This window comes from Grus americana, chromosome 2 (genome assembly GCF_028858705.1).
Source record: "Grus americana isolate bGruAme1 chromosome 2, bGruAme1.mat, whole genome shotgun sequence".
In the NCBI taxonomy this organism is placed as follows: domain Eukaryota; kingdom Metazoa; phylum Chordata; class Aves; order Gruiformes; family Gruidae; genus Grus; species Grus americana.
In genome coordinates, this window is record NC_072853.1 from 149,876,200 (window position 1) to 149,892,355 (window position 16,156).

At 40.6% G+C, this 16,156-nt stretch overlaps 1 protein-coding gene across 13 annotated transcripts in view; it reads left to right on the forward strand.

The window, feature by feature from the left end:
• KIAA1217 (KIAA1217 ortholog) overlaps window positions 1–16,156 on the forward strand; it is a 376,038-nt gene that overhangs the window by 336,074 nt on the left and 23,808 nt on the right. For all 13 annotated transcript variants that reach the window (XM_054816856.1, XM_054816859.1, XM_054816857.1 and 10 more), the window contains 2 exons: window positions 3,736–3,896; window positions 10,440–10,615. In XM_054816856.1, the coding sequence (XP_054672831.1) occupies window positions 3,736–3,896; window positions 10,440–10,615 (337 nt within the window). The remainder of the gene's footprint in view (window positions 1–3,735; window positions 3,897–10,439; window positions 10,616–16,156) is intronic.

Genomic DNA, 16,156 nt, shown 5'->3' on the forward strand with positions numbered 1-16,156 from the left:
ACTGAGATCAGTTGTATCATGGATTACCAAAAAATCAATAGTTCTTTGCTAGTTGCTGCCTTGTTGGAAGAGGAAGGATATTTCAGTATTTCCTGAAACGGGATCAAGGAGTACATCTTTCTGCCCTAACACCACCACTACAAACCAAGGGAGGGAGACGGCAGCAGGGAGAAGTATTGCACATGTAGGGCTCAGATTTGATTCCTTGCTCTTTGTGAACTGTCTTGTTGTCTGTGCATATCTGTGTGCCTTTTTCACGGGCATGACTCTTGCTGTGATGATCTGTGAATTAAAAACAATGTCCGTATCTGCTTGCTTATCCCAGATTCAAAGATAGGTCATGCCTGTCTTTGAACTCTGACAGCGTTTGCAGGTAAAACATGATCTTGAATTCATTCTGGATCAATTAGGTGAAGTTGCACACTAATATATATATAGGATATTATATTCTTTTAAAGTTGCTTTAGAGCCTGGCTATAACAGCTTGTTAATGATGGAATTGCAACCTTAGCATTGCATTTGCCTATTTGTTTAGCGGATTCTAACTGGATGGAAAGAGAACTAAGTTACTGTCATGTGTCTCCCCAAATGATGCTTGAAAATGTGGCTCTTTAATAAGGAGATGAGTAACCTATGAAGAAACATTGCTGGATGTCTTCTGATGGCCTTTTTTTCTAGCCTGCTTCAAAACAAAATCTTAGCAGTTTAGAAAGAAAAATAAAAACTGGAAAACAGAAGGAGAGCGGTGTCTTTGCAACCATAGTAAAGGTTGAGTGTCAGGGAGTGGAAGTTGTGTTCCCTACCTTCCTGAGCCTTGGCAAAGAGCAAACCTTTCCCCTTTCTGCACATCAGTTCTCTTTGTACTTTAAAAATGGCAGCTTAGTTCATTAGCCTTTGTAAAAAAAGTTAACAGTTGGGTTTTTGTCCAGAGTATTAGGGAATTATGGAGGGGGTTTGCATTCAGGCCCCCTTACCTAGCTCCAGCAAGGGTTTATTTAAAAAGCTGAGAGCCAACGCTGTTTCTTTCCCTTCAATCCATCTGGCTGTACATCTAATCGCAAAGCTACAGCCTGGGACTATTTCCAAAAGCAAGCTATACTCCCTAGATGAAGCAGCCCCTCATTCAGCTGCCCTTTTTTTCCTTTTTGATGAAAATATATATCTCTGAGAAATCAGTTACTGTTCCTTACTGTGCTCCCACGCTCACTCAGTGTCCATGGTTGTGTTTCACACCCTTGGGAGTCCCACGTCGTGCTTCACAGCACCGTGGCAGCCGAGAGTACCTAACTGGGAGAAGAGGTGGCTGAGGCAGCAGAGTAGGAGGAGAGCTGCTTTGTAGGGAGTCGGAGACATTTATTGTTTACAGAAGCAGATCACAGTCCATCTACACTAAAAGGAAAGCAGGGACCCCTTCCTGAGAAAATATGTGAATTGACTGGGGTCCAGCATGGGGGGGAGAGACTGGTGGGGACTGATTCATGCCTTGGCTGCATCATCACAGGGTCGGGGGCTGAGGTTTTGGAGCTTGTGCTTGAGGCAAAGAATAGCAGAAAGGTAGATGCGCTTTCAAAAATAGTCCAGATTTGTGGCTAGGGATCAGAACTCTTGGAGGCTTATCCACGTTTTTCAGACTCTCCGGTGGTTTCTGTCTGTAGGGTTTATGAACTAAATACCCTTTTCTTTAAAAAAATGCAAAAAATAGTGCATGTGGGAGGGAAATAGATGCTTGACTCCAGGAAAAAATGCAGCGTACATGTAGACAGATAAGTATTAGGATATATTAGACTGAAACATGGAGTGGGTACAGAATGGCAGTGAACAAGGACTGTTTATTTCTTGAGCGTTGCTTTCTGTTAAGCAGCTCTATGAAAGGCAAGAGATCATTGAATCATACCGGAGTATAGCAAAAATGTACGGCAGCTTGCTCGGCAGTGAAATGAAAAGTGCCGTTGTTGAAGCACCGAGCAGATCTAGCCAGAGCACATTTAGGTAAGGTATAGCATTACAACGGCCAGCACCGGGCTAGAACAGCTTTCTGTTTGAGCATGTCTCCAGAAGGCCATGGCATGGCACACCGTATAGACCATGGGTGCAGCCAGAGGAACCTGTGGTTTTACTGACAGGAATTGCAAATGTAGGTAAAGCAAGAAACATGATTTTTCAGAAACCTTTTAGCCTATTTGAATAAAAATACCCTGGCATAATTTCCATCCTTTAAAAATAATTCCCTCAGATGAATTTTGCAAAGGCTATGTTTGAGTTATCCACACCTTTGTTGGCAAAGGAATAACAGTTTGGTTTTGTGCTGAGCTGTACTTACTTGGGCACATTTGGAGACTTTACTGGTTGAAAAGACTACTAGGGATGAGAGGGCAGGAATAAAACTTATCGCTCTAGGATTCATACTCATTCCAGCCAGAAAAACGTGTCATGCCCTTTGGTGCGCTGAAAATTTGCCTTCAACAGGCAGAGAAAAGCTTGCAACCCTAGTTTCTGCTTGATTTCATTGAACTTGATAGAATGTGTGCTTGTGGGAACAAATGATGACCCCCTGCAGATCCATTGATGAGTTATTTTCTGTTTGTTCAGATTTTTTGTTTTATTCGTAGAGAAGGAAGAAAATGAAGTGGGGAATGACATAATGCAATAGTTCAGGGAGTGGCAGCCATCTGAGCCTGAGGGACAAGGTGAATCTGGCACCGTCATCAGAAGAGTGTGCAGGGCTACATAGTGCTGGACTTAGAAAATGATGTGCGTCCCGCTCACAGTCTGTCATTTTGCCTGTTGGCAGTGGGGAGGGGAAGGGAGACATTAGAAAGAAAATTTTCACATTGTGGTGTGTAAGTGGAAATTGCCAGAAGAAGCTGTACCATGACTATTAGCTTCTGAGCTGGAATTTGCTTGTACCCTGTAAATAAAACTTCTTCCCAGGTACTTGAGGCTAAAAAGAACAAGCTTGACATTGATGCTGTGTAGAGAAACAGCATTATTTAATGAAGAAAGTCCTGTGAGGACACTTGACGGTTATTCTGTGTGTGGCTCAGCTCACTTCCTTGTGTTACACTGTATTCCTTTGTAAATACAGTCCTGAATAAATGACAGACTAAAGGAGAGTGGGTGGATACAACATGGCTGGAGAGCAGTTCTCTGCCCCACCATTGTTTCATTTCTCTTCTCCTGGTTTCATACCTTAGCTGTTGGAGACACCTGATAGAAATAATGAAATTACACTTTAAGAAATAAAGCAAGGCTCTCTATAGAAACCTTTTCCCCACAATTGGCAGTTTGACTGAATGTCTCTCCAGTGATAATTAATCAACAAATACACAGTTCAGGAGTCCTGTGAATTTGCATTGGCTTGGTCTCAGATGGCTCTTGGGAGGACAATCCCAAAGCTACTTTCAGCACCAATTTGATTTGCTGCTGTTTTGTGTAATCTGCAGTTATAGCTTATTATCCCATCTCCACTACATGTGGTAGGAAGCAGTCTTGTGGTAATGCAGTGCTCTGATATGGCTGAGGTTCCAGCACAGGTACACTCTGCTATTGTACAGTCTTCCCTCAAAATGTATTGGATAAGAAGGTGCCAGTCCCCTGTTAATACTGAGCATTGGCAGCTGTAATTTGTTTTTCTCGTTCATCTGTGTGAAATACATGTGGATTCAGTGGGCAGAGGAAGGATCATGTTTGTCCTTCTCTGCTGGTGAGCTCAACCTGTGCTGCTGCTTATTACAGGCGCTGCTAATGTATCTGGGGGGAAGAACGCGTTGGCAAATGTGGAGTCAGCTGTCATCCATCACCCTGCTGGAGCCCCATCAATGCAAGTCAGCCTGCATGGTATGAAACGCAACGTATCGGATCTGCGGCTGCAGCTGCATCAGATGAAGCAGCTACAGGTATGTTTATCTGGGTAATGCCAGGAAAGTGGGTTGTCAGCAAATGCCCTTTTACTTTCTCTCTCTCTCTCTTTCTCTTTTTTACCTTTTGTATGTGAGTGATCTCATAGCAGAGTTCTAGCAGAGGGAAGACCCAAGTATTACAGACTCAAAAGCATATTCTGCTCTAGCATACACCATTTGCATAGTCCTAGAGGTATGAGAATTAGGTCAGTTTAACTACTGCTGCTCAGCTGTTGAGAAATAACTTCATTTCTAGCTTTGTTTGAACACTCTAGACATTAAAGCAGTATTTATATTACAATAATATCAAGTCTGTGATTACAGTTTGGACCCTGCTATGCTATGTGCTGTATAAACATGTTGGAAGAGCCGTGTTCCTTCTCCACACTGTTTACAGTTCAGACAGTTTTTAAGTTTCTGAATAAGCAACTTTGATGTCAGGAAACCCAAATGTAGCTGAGGATCATTAGATATGCATTAAGCCAGAGTTTTACTCCTGTATTTACAGAATCCAGAAGAACAGCCAACTTGAGCAGCAAGGAAAATAGATATTTCAAAAGTTGCTGCAAAGGGGTTTGTGCCCTACTTACATTCACATTTTACCAGTACCTTCCTAACATACATCAACACCTCAAAACCTGCAAGTAATAATAAGAACAATGAAAAGTTAACCAAACCGTTCTGTTGATACATACCATCATGCTGCAAATGTAAATGTATGCTGCTCATCTCAGACACTGTGAAAATAAGTGTATGCAGCTGTACAGGTCTTCAGCCCTTCACTCAGTTGGAAACTTAAGAGCACTGTGTATTGTCTCAGAAGATGTAAAAGGAGGTAAAGGAATTTCTTGTTAGACAAAGTGGACAGCAGAGGAAACTTCAGTACTCTGCCAGTCCTCCCTGCCTGGAAAGTGACATCACATGTTTGGTATTGTAGGGCTGCAGCTACTGCTATTACGATCAGGGTGGTTTTGAATATGGGAACGGTACTATGTCAATCATCTCCTTTGATTTTCTGATTAACTTTGGAACAGAATAATGATAATACAGGTCAGAATTCAGAGCACGTTTTGCCTCCACTTCCTTAACTAAAGGAAATTGAATTATGAACCAGTCATAGGGCAAAGGAGCAGAAGGGTGAGGTAAACATCAGGGTGAAGAAAATGTGGCCAAGACTGAAGATGCTGTGACAAGGTCTTGTGCTCAGTTTGCTGGTAATGAAGAGATGGCAGAAGGTATTTGGAGCAAACAGTTGTGCCAGCCAGGTGACCTCTGCCTGTGATACAGCACCCATATATTTACATTTTCAGTTCAGAATGAGTATGTTCCTATAGCAACTGTATCTCTCAAAAGCTGTTCCCAGCAGTGCTGCCTGCATGCTGGCCATCATGGTTCCCATCTAATTTGAGGACTCTGGCTTGGGATCTCTGCCCTGGCGCATTATGTATAAGTGCGTATTCTTCCACATTTGTGCCGCAAACCACTGCAGCCCCTCTGTCCTTCTGTAACCCCGTGTGCCAAACACAGCTTGTGGCAAATGCCTGTGGTCTGGCCACCAGCTGTGCTTAGCATGTGGCCTCGTGAGTGGAGGTTGCAGTGCTGTGCTGGAGGCAGTGAGAGCATCCTTCTCACAGGGCCTGCTCACCGAGGAGGTGGCATTTCCCCAGCTGCACCTTGTCTCCTCAGCCCTGCCTGGGGCAGTAACCTTGCTTTTGATTAGATATAGCATTATGGCACACAGGAGTGAAGAAACTTGTACCATCTGCACAAATCAATGCTGCCAAAGAAGTCTTGAGAAGGAAAAAAGGACATATCCCGAGTGTGCTCATTAACTCTGGCTGGCTTCCCTTATTTCAGAAATGATAGCAAATTTGGTGCATCATGCCAGTAGGAAGTGGGCAAATTTGTGATAGTTGGATGGAAGAACCTGTAGCTGAAGAAAAACTTTGGTATATTATATATAAATTACATTCATGAGAGTGAGTTTTTGTTATGACTTTCCTGAATGGGTGAAATTATTTTGAAAAAGAGCTCACAGTTTGTAGGGCAGCAAGTGAAGAAGGTAGTGTTGTAAACTGAAGAGCGTTGAAATATCACACTTCTAATAAAAAAATTTTGCGCTATGTTTTTTTGAAAAATAATTCTAAGTAAAAGTATTTTTTTTCCAGGTTGTTTGTGTAGTATGTTTGACAGTACTTCATATTTTTCGCTTTCACTGTTTCTCCTGGGTTGGCAGTCAGTTTGTTCCTGTTTGTGTGAATTTATCATAGAGTGACAGACTAAAAGAAACACTCCCAAAGAACTGAAAAAGATGACTGCACAGGCACAAAAGTTGTCAGGATGACTAAGAAACAGGAACAGGACATAAAACTATATTTAATACTGTCTATAGTTCAATTTTCAATTGATGATATCACTGTAAGTTCTTACTCATTTTCTTAATAGAATCAGAGAAACACATGATGGAAAAGACTCATTCATTCACATAGCCTTTTTCTGTGCTGGCAAAATCGTCTTTAAAACATATCCAGCAGCAATTGATCCAGATGCGTTGATTCACACACCAGTTAAATGTATATGTTACCAGATGCAACCAAAAAGTTAAGACTGTTTCAGTCTGTGGCTGGATTTTAACCAGACATTCTTGAAATAAGGACAGTTGCATCATGGTTGTTGTTAGAGGTTAGGTACACTTCTTGCTACTCCACTAGCATCTTCCTTAAGTGCTTCCATTTTCAGAGATACTCAAGAAAGACTAGTTTCATCGTGCCATGGAGTTTTCCTCATTGCCAGAGACAGGCTCTAGCCCAGCCTGTGTCCCGGATGCATTCGTGGTTGGTAAGACTGGAGCCCGTAATGAGATCAGTGGGGTTGTTCATTCTACACTCCCAGATAATAAGAACTCTTAGTGGCAGTTTTGAACTAAGCCTTAGAGTACGTGTTCATGGTATATATCATTAGCTTATTTCTAAATTGGAAATTTTTTTTTATTCCTTCCTTTCTTTAATTGAACACATTTTAAGGGAAAGCAGTTAGGTATGATTAAAGTTCAGCATTAGGAATGTGCATGCATGGATGTTTTTCTTTCAGTCAGTGTGTTATTTGCAGGGAAATGAGCGCTGCAGAAAGGATAGAAAATGTAATAATAATAATACTTTGATACATGGTGTATGATAGTCTCACAAGTGTAACTTTGAATTAGAAATTCAAATATGTTTTGAGCTGCATTATAGAATTGGCGAGACTACGTTTAATCTACATATGCTAACAAACTTTAAGAATTAGATAATTAGATTCTACAGAGATCCTGAGCTGCATGCACTCAGTCCCTGTTTGTGGCTGGGCACTGTAGTGTGTGGGGAGGTGGGTGGCCCAGAAGCCTCTCCCAGCAGGGCCTGGGAGGCTCCCTCTGGACAGATCATGCTTGCTTCCTAATGAAAAGCAGGGCTGTGCACTGATTCCTGGTTTTCCAGTTACCTGTCTCATAGATGATAATTGGTTCAAAGTGAACTAAAGTGATTATCAGATTATTCTTGAAGTGGGTGCCAGGCTACTTGTGAGAGAACAATGATAGATAATGGCTGGAGCAGTAGCTGAAGAAGAGGGACAAGGTAGGTATCCGAGGAGACTGGTGAGACTAGGAGTGAGAACCAAGGGTAATTAATGTAGGAGAGATTGCTAGAATTAAAAAAAAAAAAAAAGTGTTACAATTCTTTCTGTTCGATTGCTGCTTGCAGTTATAAGTTAACTCCAACTAGCAAGAAATTGCCATTGGTGGTGACAAGAAAGCCTACATTACATTGCCTTATCTTTCAGCACTTGGCTTTGGAACTTGAACATTGTTTTAACAAAGTTTCTTATCAAGTGAGAATATCTAAGATTGCTTATTTGCCTTGTTTTCAAACAAAATTTAAGTACAAAAAGTTCTGCTCTGTGGAACCACAATAATTCTGGCAGATTCATAAAACTTCTTCCACTTGAGTTAGTGGAGTAGCTGGTAGAGGTGATCTCAGGGACAAACAGGGTGTGCACTTAGCCAAGGAGTCTCAGATCTGATACTTGCTGGCAGAATAATGGTAAGAATCAAGTTCAGTTCCAGAACGTGGAGGCAAATGTGCTGTAGCAGCTAGAGGCTGCCTCCTCTTCGTCACCCACAGCTCTTCCCCTCTGCTCCTACTCGCCCCCCCTCATGTTGTCCTTTGGCTGGTGACTCTACCCTGCTTAAACCCACAATTACTCCTCTCCCCTGGTTCCTTCTCTCTCCGCACCCATCTGTACCTCTCCCTTCTCATCTTCTGTCCCTGTTCCCCAAGCAGGAACAAACCCAAGTTCTCCAGAACTAGCCAAGTGTTACATGAATTTTCATAGAAATGGCAAAAATATCACTTTGATACCAAGATGAGTCATTTCCCAGACTTAAAGAGCTCGCTCCAAACACTGAGGTTTGAGAGTCCTCAACATACAAGATTTTTGAAATATTACTGAGTTATATTTTTTATTCCCTGATCTTGTTATCAGAAATGGATGAACTTTTATGACTGAAACTTTCTAATACTGTTCAAGCACTGCATAAATGGAAGTGACAAGCACCTTAGCTGTAGGTGTCATTACAGTAAATATAGATCCTCTGTGTACCCCCATAATAGAAAAAGAAGTGTACCTGCCATTGCACAACCACACACACACACTCAATTTTGGTATTACTGGGAGTCACTGTTACCAGCTGAGGAACATAGAGGACTTAAATTCTGGACACCTGAGACTTAAGCTTGACTCCGTTACTGACCTTCTCACTGACCTGGATCAGTTGTTTCACATTTCCCTAGTCACTTCCCTGTGTCAAATTTCCCCACTTTTTAAAGAGCTGTGAATAAACTGTATGACTGAAGTGTTATGTGCTCAGTCACTCATTTATTCATTCATTTATATTTTCCTTCTTGAAAATATGGCACAATGAAAGAGATGTGTGTCTCAGCTGTGCTGGCCTCACTGTAAGAGGTTTTAATTTATCAAACCCAAACATTAATCCCATAGTGGGGAAAAATACACATATGCACTGTATTCAAAAGAGTCCAGTCTGGTATAAAGCAGCTGACAATGTTTATAAATCTGTGCTGTTTCAAATGTTTTCCAGCTTCATTTTTTTCCTTAACAGCTAACACTTATCTTCAGCTGAGTTTTGAGCTAACACCTCCTGCTTGTCACAGCTCAGGCCACCCTGCGCACTTTCAGTGAAGTGTTACCCTCCCTTTCATCACAGTTGTGTCACTGGGGAAAGCAGAGTCAGGCACAAGGACTGAAGAGTTGGGAGGGGAAAGTTCACTGTGTTCCTCTAATTCCCGTACTGATTGGAAAGAATGACCTGAGCAAGGCCTTTTTTTTTTTTTTTCTCTGATTCCCATGAATTCTCTTGAATCAACTTAAAAAGAAGTCTTGTTGCCTTATACGGTCTTTTGTGATTCTTCCTATTAGGCAGTGGGTTTACTTTGTATGTTAAATGTGGTTTGGCTGTTAAGTCTGGATGTTTAGAACACAGTTGAAGGTCTGATTGCTAGTTTTAAAACTGGGACTTCGTCTCCCAAGTGACCCAGGTGTTTTTAAAAATCTCTCAGTATGAGATGGCTGCTAGACTAGCAGTTGTGTTCATGGTGCCTGTATCACAAAGCTGTGACTAGATGGAGCCCTGCTTATCGCTTTGAATCTTGTGATTTGCATAGGAGACTTAAACGGGTTTGGTTTGTGTGAGTGTGGAGTGCAGCTGCTCTAGGGCTACCCACAGAAGAGTACAGGCTAGTTTGCTTTCTTAGCTGTGTTTTACTCTGCAAACTTCATATCAGTAAGAAAATTAATGCTTTGGGTACTTAACATAAGGCTAAGATAAGAAAGAAGGTATGAATTTTACAGTTCTCAGAAAGTTACCATATTTTAAAGGGGTTTTTTTTTGGTGGGTGAAGGAGGTTTAATGTACTGCAGATGAGCTCTGTGTCTGTCACCAAATTACACCGGATGGCACAATCCTTCCTCTGATACTTGAGAGACTGAAAAATTCCATTCTGAGAGCAGCAGTGCGTTCCAGCCTTGTCATTAATGTGTGGGATTATCCACGAGGCATGTATGGGCAGCGTGATGCATAAGCTTACGAGATATGTGCAAAGTGGAAGTCAAGCTTCCGGCATTCTCATGAGGCGTGATTAATTCTTGGTTCATGCTGGACTGAGCAGAATAAAGGGGCCACAATGCTTGCAGACATTATGCCCTGAAGGTGGGGTACTGATCCCAACATCTTTTGTTCCATCAGCTTGCAAATGGAAGTTAGATATATACATTAGAAGTTAATCAGCTTTAGGTTTTTTCTCACCCGCAACACCTCCTCACAGAATGTCTACAGGTAAAGTTAAAGAGGGAAAGAAGGAGGTAAAAACTGTCTCTCACTGTAGGGCTGTGTTTATCCCAACCTATTTCTGAGTTCTGCAATGTATTCTGTTGCCAGGGTTGTCAGTCAAGCAGGAAAAATTGAAGTTGATTTCTTTTGTGCAACAGCTGCAGAACCAAGAGATGCTGAGGGCAATGGTGAAGAAAGCAGAGCTGGAAATCAATGGCAAAATGATTGAAACAGTGAAGAGGCTTGAAGATCCTGTGCAGCGACAGCGCAACCTGGTGGAACAAGAAAGGCAGAAATACCTCAACGAGGAAGAAAAGATTGTAAAGAAGTTATGGTGGGTTGAGAAACCTCTTAGAATTTGTTCCTTTTGCCTGTCTTATTCTTTCGTAAAGTAATAGCTTTCACTGTCTTCAGTGAAACTGCACCTGTGTATGCTGTTTTAGCTGTGTTTCCTTGCACTCATATTGGCTGTAAAACTGTGTCTACGTTGTACCACTGGTCCTGACTGCGAGTCCTTCTTAGCACAGCCCACCGGTACAAAGAGTTTCAACCTCTTCAGAAGCCCTCTGTAAAGGAACAGATGACTATAAGGAACGTGACCACCTCCTCCTTCTGAAAGCCTTCCCCTATCCTAGTTCTCACCTTGAGCTTTATGTATTATATTTTAGGGAAGGAGGAAGGAATTTCCTCAAGAACAAATGGATGCAAAAGAAGGTAATGCATTTGGCTCTAAGTATGAAAATCAGGTTTCAATAGTAAGTGCTTCGGCTGTTGCACAGGAGATGTGCAGGAAATTCATAAATAGAAGATTGAAGTTTAATTGTAATCAGCAATGCCAGTCTCCATCTAAAATTTACTCACTGGGATTTCCTTACACTAAACTGCAGTAAAAAAATGCTTTTCTTTTTTTGTTGTTGTTGTGTAAAAGCTCTTTGTAAAACTTTTTTTTCCCAAAACTTTGGCCTATCAAGACTGGTGGGACCCAGTTGTTTATTTTAGTCCATGTTCAGAGTCAGCAGGAGGCAAGATGAAGCTGAAATCAATAAACAATTTAACTAGTTCTAACACTCACATTTGGAGGATGCCATATAACTAATTATTCCCCATTACTGCATTTAGTTCAGATCTGAAGAATTGCTCCATAATAGAGCAAAACTTTATAGTCAGTTTGTCATTGGAAATGATGATTGAAGAGCCATAGGAATACAGTTATTGACAGCAAAGGAGAGTAAATCTTTCCTGTTGATCAATGTGATGAATAAGATTTGTAATAAAAATGGTGCATCTGCAAAGACGAAGTAGAATGTTACTAAGGGAGTGTATGTTTTCTGTGAAGAGAAGTTGAATGTGTAGTAATAGTCCATGTTGGTGTATATAATCCTCTCAGCTGGTTTGTAGCCTTAAAGAACATTGTGTTGCAGTCTTAGTATCTTCTGTTCATCACTTTATTCCTGTGTACCTCATTACCTACTTTCTAGATTGTTTTTCCTCTGTGGAAAGAACAATTTGTGTGATGGCTGTTGATGGCATTGCCTCATAAAATGGGTACTGAGTGAGGTCAAGTGCAAATGGCATTAGTTGTTACAGCTGTTCATTTAGGGTACGACTTCGATTGCAATATGGTTCTGTTTTATCAGTGTTTGGAATTTTTTCTGTTCAGAGTTTCTGCTGCTTCTGTGTTACTTCATTTGTTAATGTTACAGGAAAGTAAGATAATAAAGTTAGATAATTCATATGCTATAGATGTTAATTCAACCCTTTTAGAGACATGCTAGAAACAAACATTAAATCACAAACAATTGTTTTTCATCAGCTGTGTCCAATGAGATTTCTTTGTCATGTATTTGCACGTTTGCAGGATCAGAGCCCAAAAGAAAAAACACATCTGACAACAATGCTTGAAGTTGAACAGCTGATGGCTGTTAAAAATGAAGAGCATACATCACAAAATTACACATCAAATGTCACTGGCAGTATTCAGAAAAAGGTTAACATTCTATATAGGCACTTTCAATTAAGCTGATTCCAGTGCAGATGTATAAACAAATGCAAAGCAACAGGGCAAATAATTACCATTTCTTAGTCTTTCAACTGTTGCCCTCTTTCCTAAATCATAAGACTAAATCAGTAGACTGGCTTCATGCAAGACAGGGAGCTTAAGGATTTCTGCAATACTTACAAAAGTGTATTTACTACTCTGAAGCAGTAAATCTCAGCTTAAAAAACTCTTCTTTCCGCAATTCTGAAGATTGTCACTGGGAAATAAAGAAACAAAAATATTGGCGGTTTCATGTTGTAAACAGCAGAAATGTTGGTATAACTTTCAGAGCAAGTTTTCTATTGAGCAGCTTATTCATCATGGTGCCTACAGAAGTGTGCCCATGTGAGCCACAGCTGTAGCAGGATTACAATTCAGAGGTATTTACTGAAAACTAAGAAACACTCTTAAATGTAGTGTTTATTCACACTTGTAACAGTGAAATACATACTCGGAATTAACTGGGTAGGTTTTCTTCTATCTGGTCTTTTGATTCAACATTAGAGATACCCATATATAACACTTTTGGGGTTGTAGATACTGGCCTTAAAATTTACCAGACCAATGACAAATTATGATGATATGACACATTGACTAATGAAGTATTTATGTTGTATGGAACATGTTACAGGTATGACTACTATATGTTGTAGATTATTGTAAGCATTTTAATAGAATAGGTTTTATAAGCACAGTATTTAAATTGTAACCACATCCAAGATATCTAATTGGATATGATCCATAATAAGTTACAATTTATATTTTGTTAGGAAAAGTATCAGACCTTTTTATAAGAATAACCATGCTCAGTAAAAACAAAACTCTTAGCAGTCTTGGCGAGCCACTACTAGCAGATACTTGGGAAAGGATATAAGAACATGGCAAAATGCTCAGAGCACATCTCCTTGCATTAATGTCTTGTAGCTCAGGGATTTTCCAGGGCAGAGATGGTATCTTCACATACAAAAGCTCTGCATGGATTGTTTACTTTTCATGAACTTATGCATTTTTTAAAATTTGCATAAACTAGGTTGTGTACAGCATCTGGGCACAATGAATTCTATACAGTAATTCTTTTTTTGGGTAGAAAGAACCTATTTTTGTTTGATTTTGAATCTTTCATCTGTCAATCAATCCCCAAACTCTTAAATTATGCACAGCAGAATATTCACCCTCTCCATGCTAGTTGTGATGTTACAGGTGCTCCCCAGCTCTGTTTTCTGATTATGCCTTTTCCAGCCTGAAAAGTCCTACTCTTCTTGTAGAAGCCATTCTATACATTTTGTCATCCTGTTGCCTTTCTGTATGCCCTTTCTAACTCTAGTGTACATCTGTGAGAAGGGAATGGGGAGAGAGGAGAGCCGTGCAACAGCTATATCAGATGTAGGCACGCCATGACTTCATGCAGTGGTGTGGTGATGGTCCCCCTGTCCTCATGTTCCACATGAGCTTTCTGTTACAAATCCAACATCTCACAAGGGATAATTATCAGTTCAAAGTTCACTATTATGTATAAAAACTTGGGGGTTTGGGAGGCTGTTGGGTTTAGTGGGGTTGGTTTTGTTTTTATTTTTCCTTTTCTCATGAGCATTACTTTACATTTATTAGGAGTTAATTTAATCTTTGGGTTTTTTCCTGGCCAATTAGTATCAGATGGTCCATCTGCAGCTCTCTGCATTCACCTTTCATTTTCATTCCTCCGAATAATTTAATATCCTTTTGAGATTTTTTTACAATACTATTCATCCTCTTTTCTAAATAATTTATATGTTGAAAAGCACCAGCTCTAGCACTGATCCTTGTGGAACACACCAGCAAACTACATTCGTTGAGTAAGCTGTTCATTGATCCCTTCCCTATACTTCCAGTACTTTATCCGTGAGAGTATTTCCTCTCTTGTCCCATGGCAGCTTTGCTTTCTTGAAAGCTTTTGCTCAAATACCTTGCTGAAAGCCTTTTGGGCTATAGCTTGTCCCCATGCTTTTGTTGTTTCCTTGTGTATTCGTGAAACTTACCTTTTCTTTGCACAAATCACATTAATTCCTCCCTAACACATATTTATCCATTGGTCCACTAATTCTTTATTGTTTATTCTTTATTTGGCACCTATCAATTACACCAGTCCGTGTGTCAGTGTCACCTGAGTATGGTTCCCTGGATAGCCCCATCCCCTTTAAAAAATTTATTTGTATCATCTATGACACCTTCTACTACTCTGGTGCCAAAGCAATTTTAATCAAGAAGTTAGATGCTTAACATTAATAGTTAGACTGTTTCACCCTCGAGTTGCTATTGAACTGCAGGGCAAATACCATCTGGCCTGGGTGATTTGTTACTATTAATTTTGTCAGTTCATTTTGTAACCTGTTCTACTGATACTGCAATCTGAGACACATCCTCTGATGGTTTTTTACCTAAAGAAAGATCTCAGCATAAGAGTTTGCCTCGGCTCCCCTGTGTAAAACATAGATGCAGAAAAATCGTTTATCTTGTATTAGCCTTCTGAAACTCCATTAATGAGAGTGCCTTGTTAATTGGGTTTGCTCAGTCCGATCTATAAAGCCAAGTTGTTTCCCCAGTTACAGAAAAGAAATGCTGGAGACTGCTGGATCTGTTTCAAACTTTGGCTCCTGAGGGCTGAAGTTTCTTTTCCCTTTTAGTTAGCAATATGAGGCAGTGTAAGATGGTATCCCCTGAGTAATTTCAGGATCTTGTTTGATAGTATCACTGTATAGAATCAAAGGGGTTTATGATGACCCTTCCATTTCTGCTCAGAGAACAAAGTGGGGAAAAAAGTCATTGTCTGCTACCTGGAAGTCTTTCCTTTATCCCTACATTTCCAACAGTCATAAACCTACCAAAACATCATAATATTGTTCTGTGTTTGTTCCTTTCTCTTCTTTCCGCCCATGAGCAAATTTAAGCTTCTGCTCTTTTTTTTTTTTTTTTTTTGCCTGGTGGATGCCAGTATCTGAGAAGCTGCTTTTCCAGTGCTGATCTACAAAAGGGAGATGGGCGGGAGGGGGAAGGCGGTACCCTGTGATTCCCAAAGTAGCGCTGCTTAGCCTGAGTGCCAGTGTCAGGGCATTAAGAGTAGGGGGGATGCATGATTGTAGAGCACCGTTCTGGAGGGCAGGAGCCTTTGCATTGTAGCGAGTGACAGAAAGCTGAATTCTTTTTCCAGCTCCTTCCTAGACTGTATCTGTGCCCTTTATTGCAAAGGCAGACAGACACAGAGACCGCAGATATCTGCATTATTGCAGCCTCTTCCACTGGAAAAATACCCTGAGAAACGTTCCCTTGCTGCCATCGTGTGGTCCCTTGGATTGTTTCCTGCAAGTATGCTTCTGCTAGTGGAAATCGTGACTCCCCCAGTCTTTCTCAAGGCAGAGTCTTTGGGAGAAGTGGTCTTAAAATGGGAACAGGATTATTTACCTCCTCTTGTTACGATCTGTTCAGAAGCAACTTACGATTCTTAATTCAAAACTGGTTCATAGTTTCTAAAGTCCCTAGTCTTTGGATTGAAATAAATTCTTTGCTGTGTGCACTTGATGTTCAGATCCTGATACTATTTCTGTTTCTCTGTACATCAGAAGTATTATTGTATTGCCATTTATTGTTCTGTGTGACTCTGCTTCCACTTTAAATTGACCTAAATGTGGAATGGTGCTGCAAGGGATTTTTCCTTTTTTACCCCGTTACTAGCCACCTACTCTTCTCTTTTCCTCCTCATGTCACCTATCCACGGAGATGGATCTAGGAAGTGACATGGCTGAAAATAAGTAATTTTATGCTGGATTTGTGCGGCAATGCTGGCACAAGGGAAATGCGTGGAAA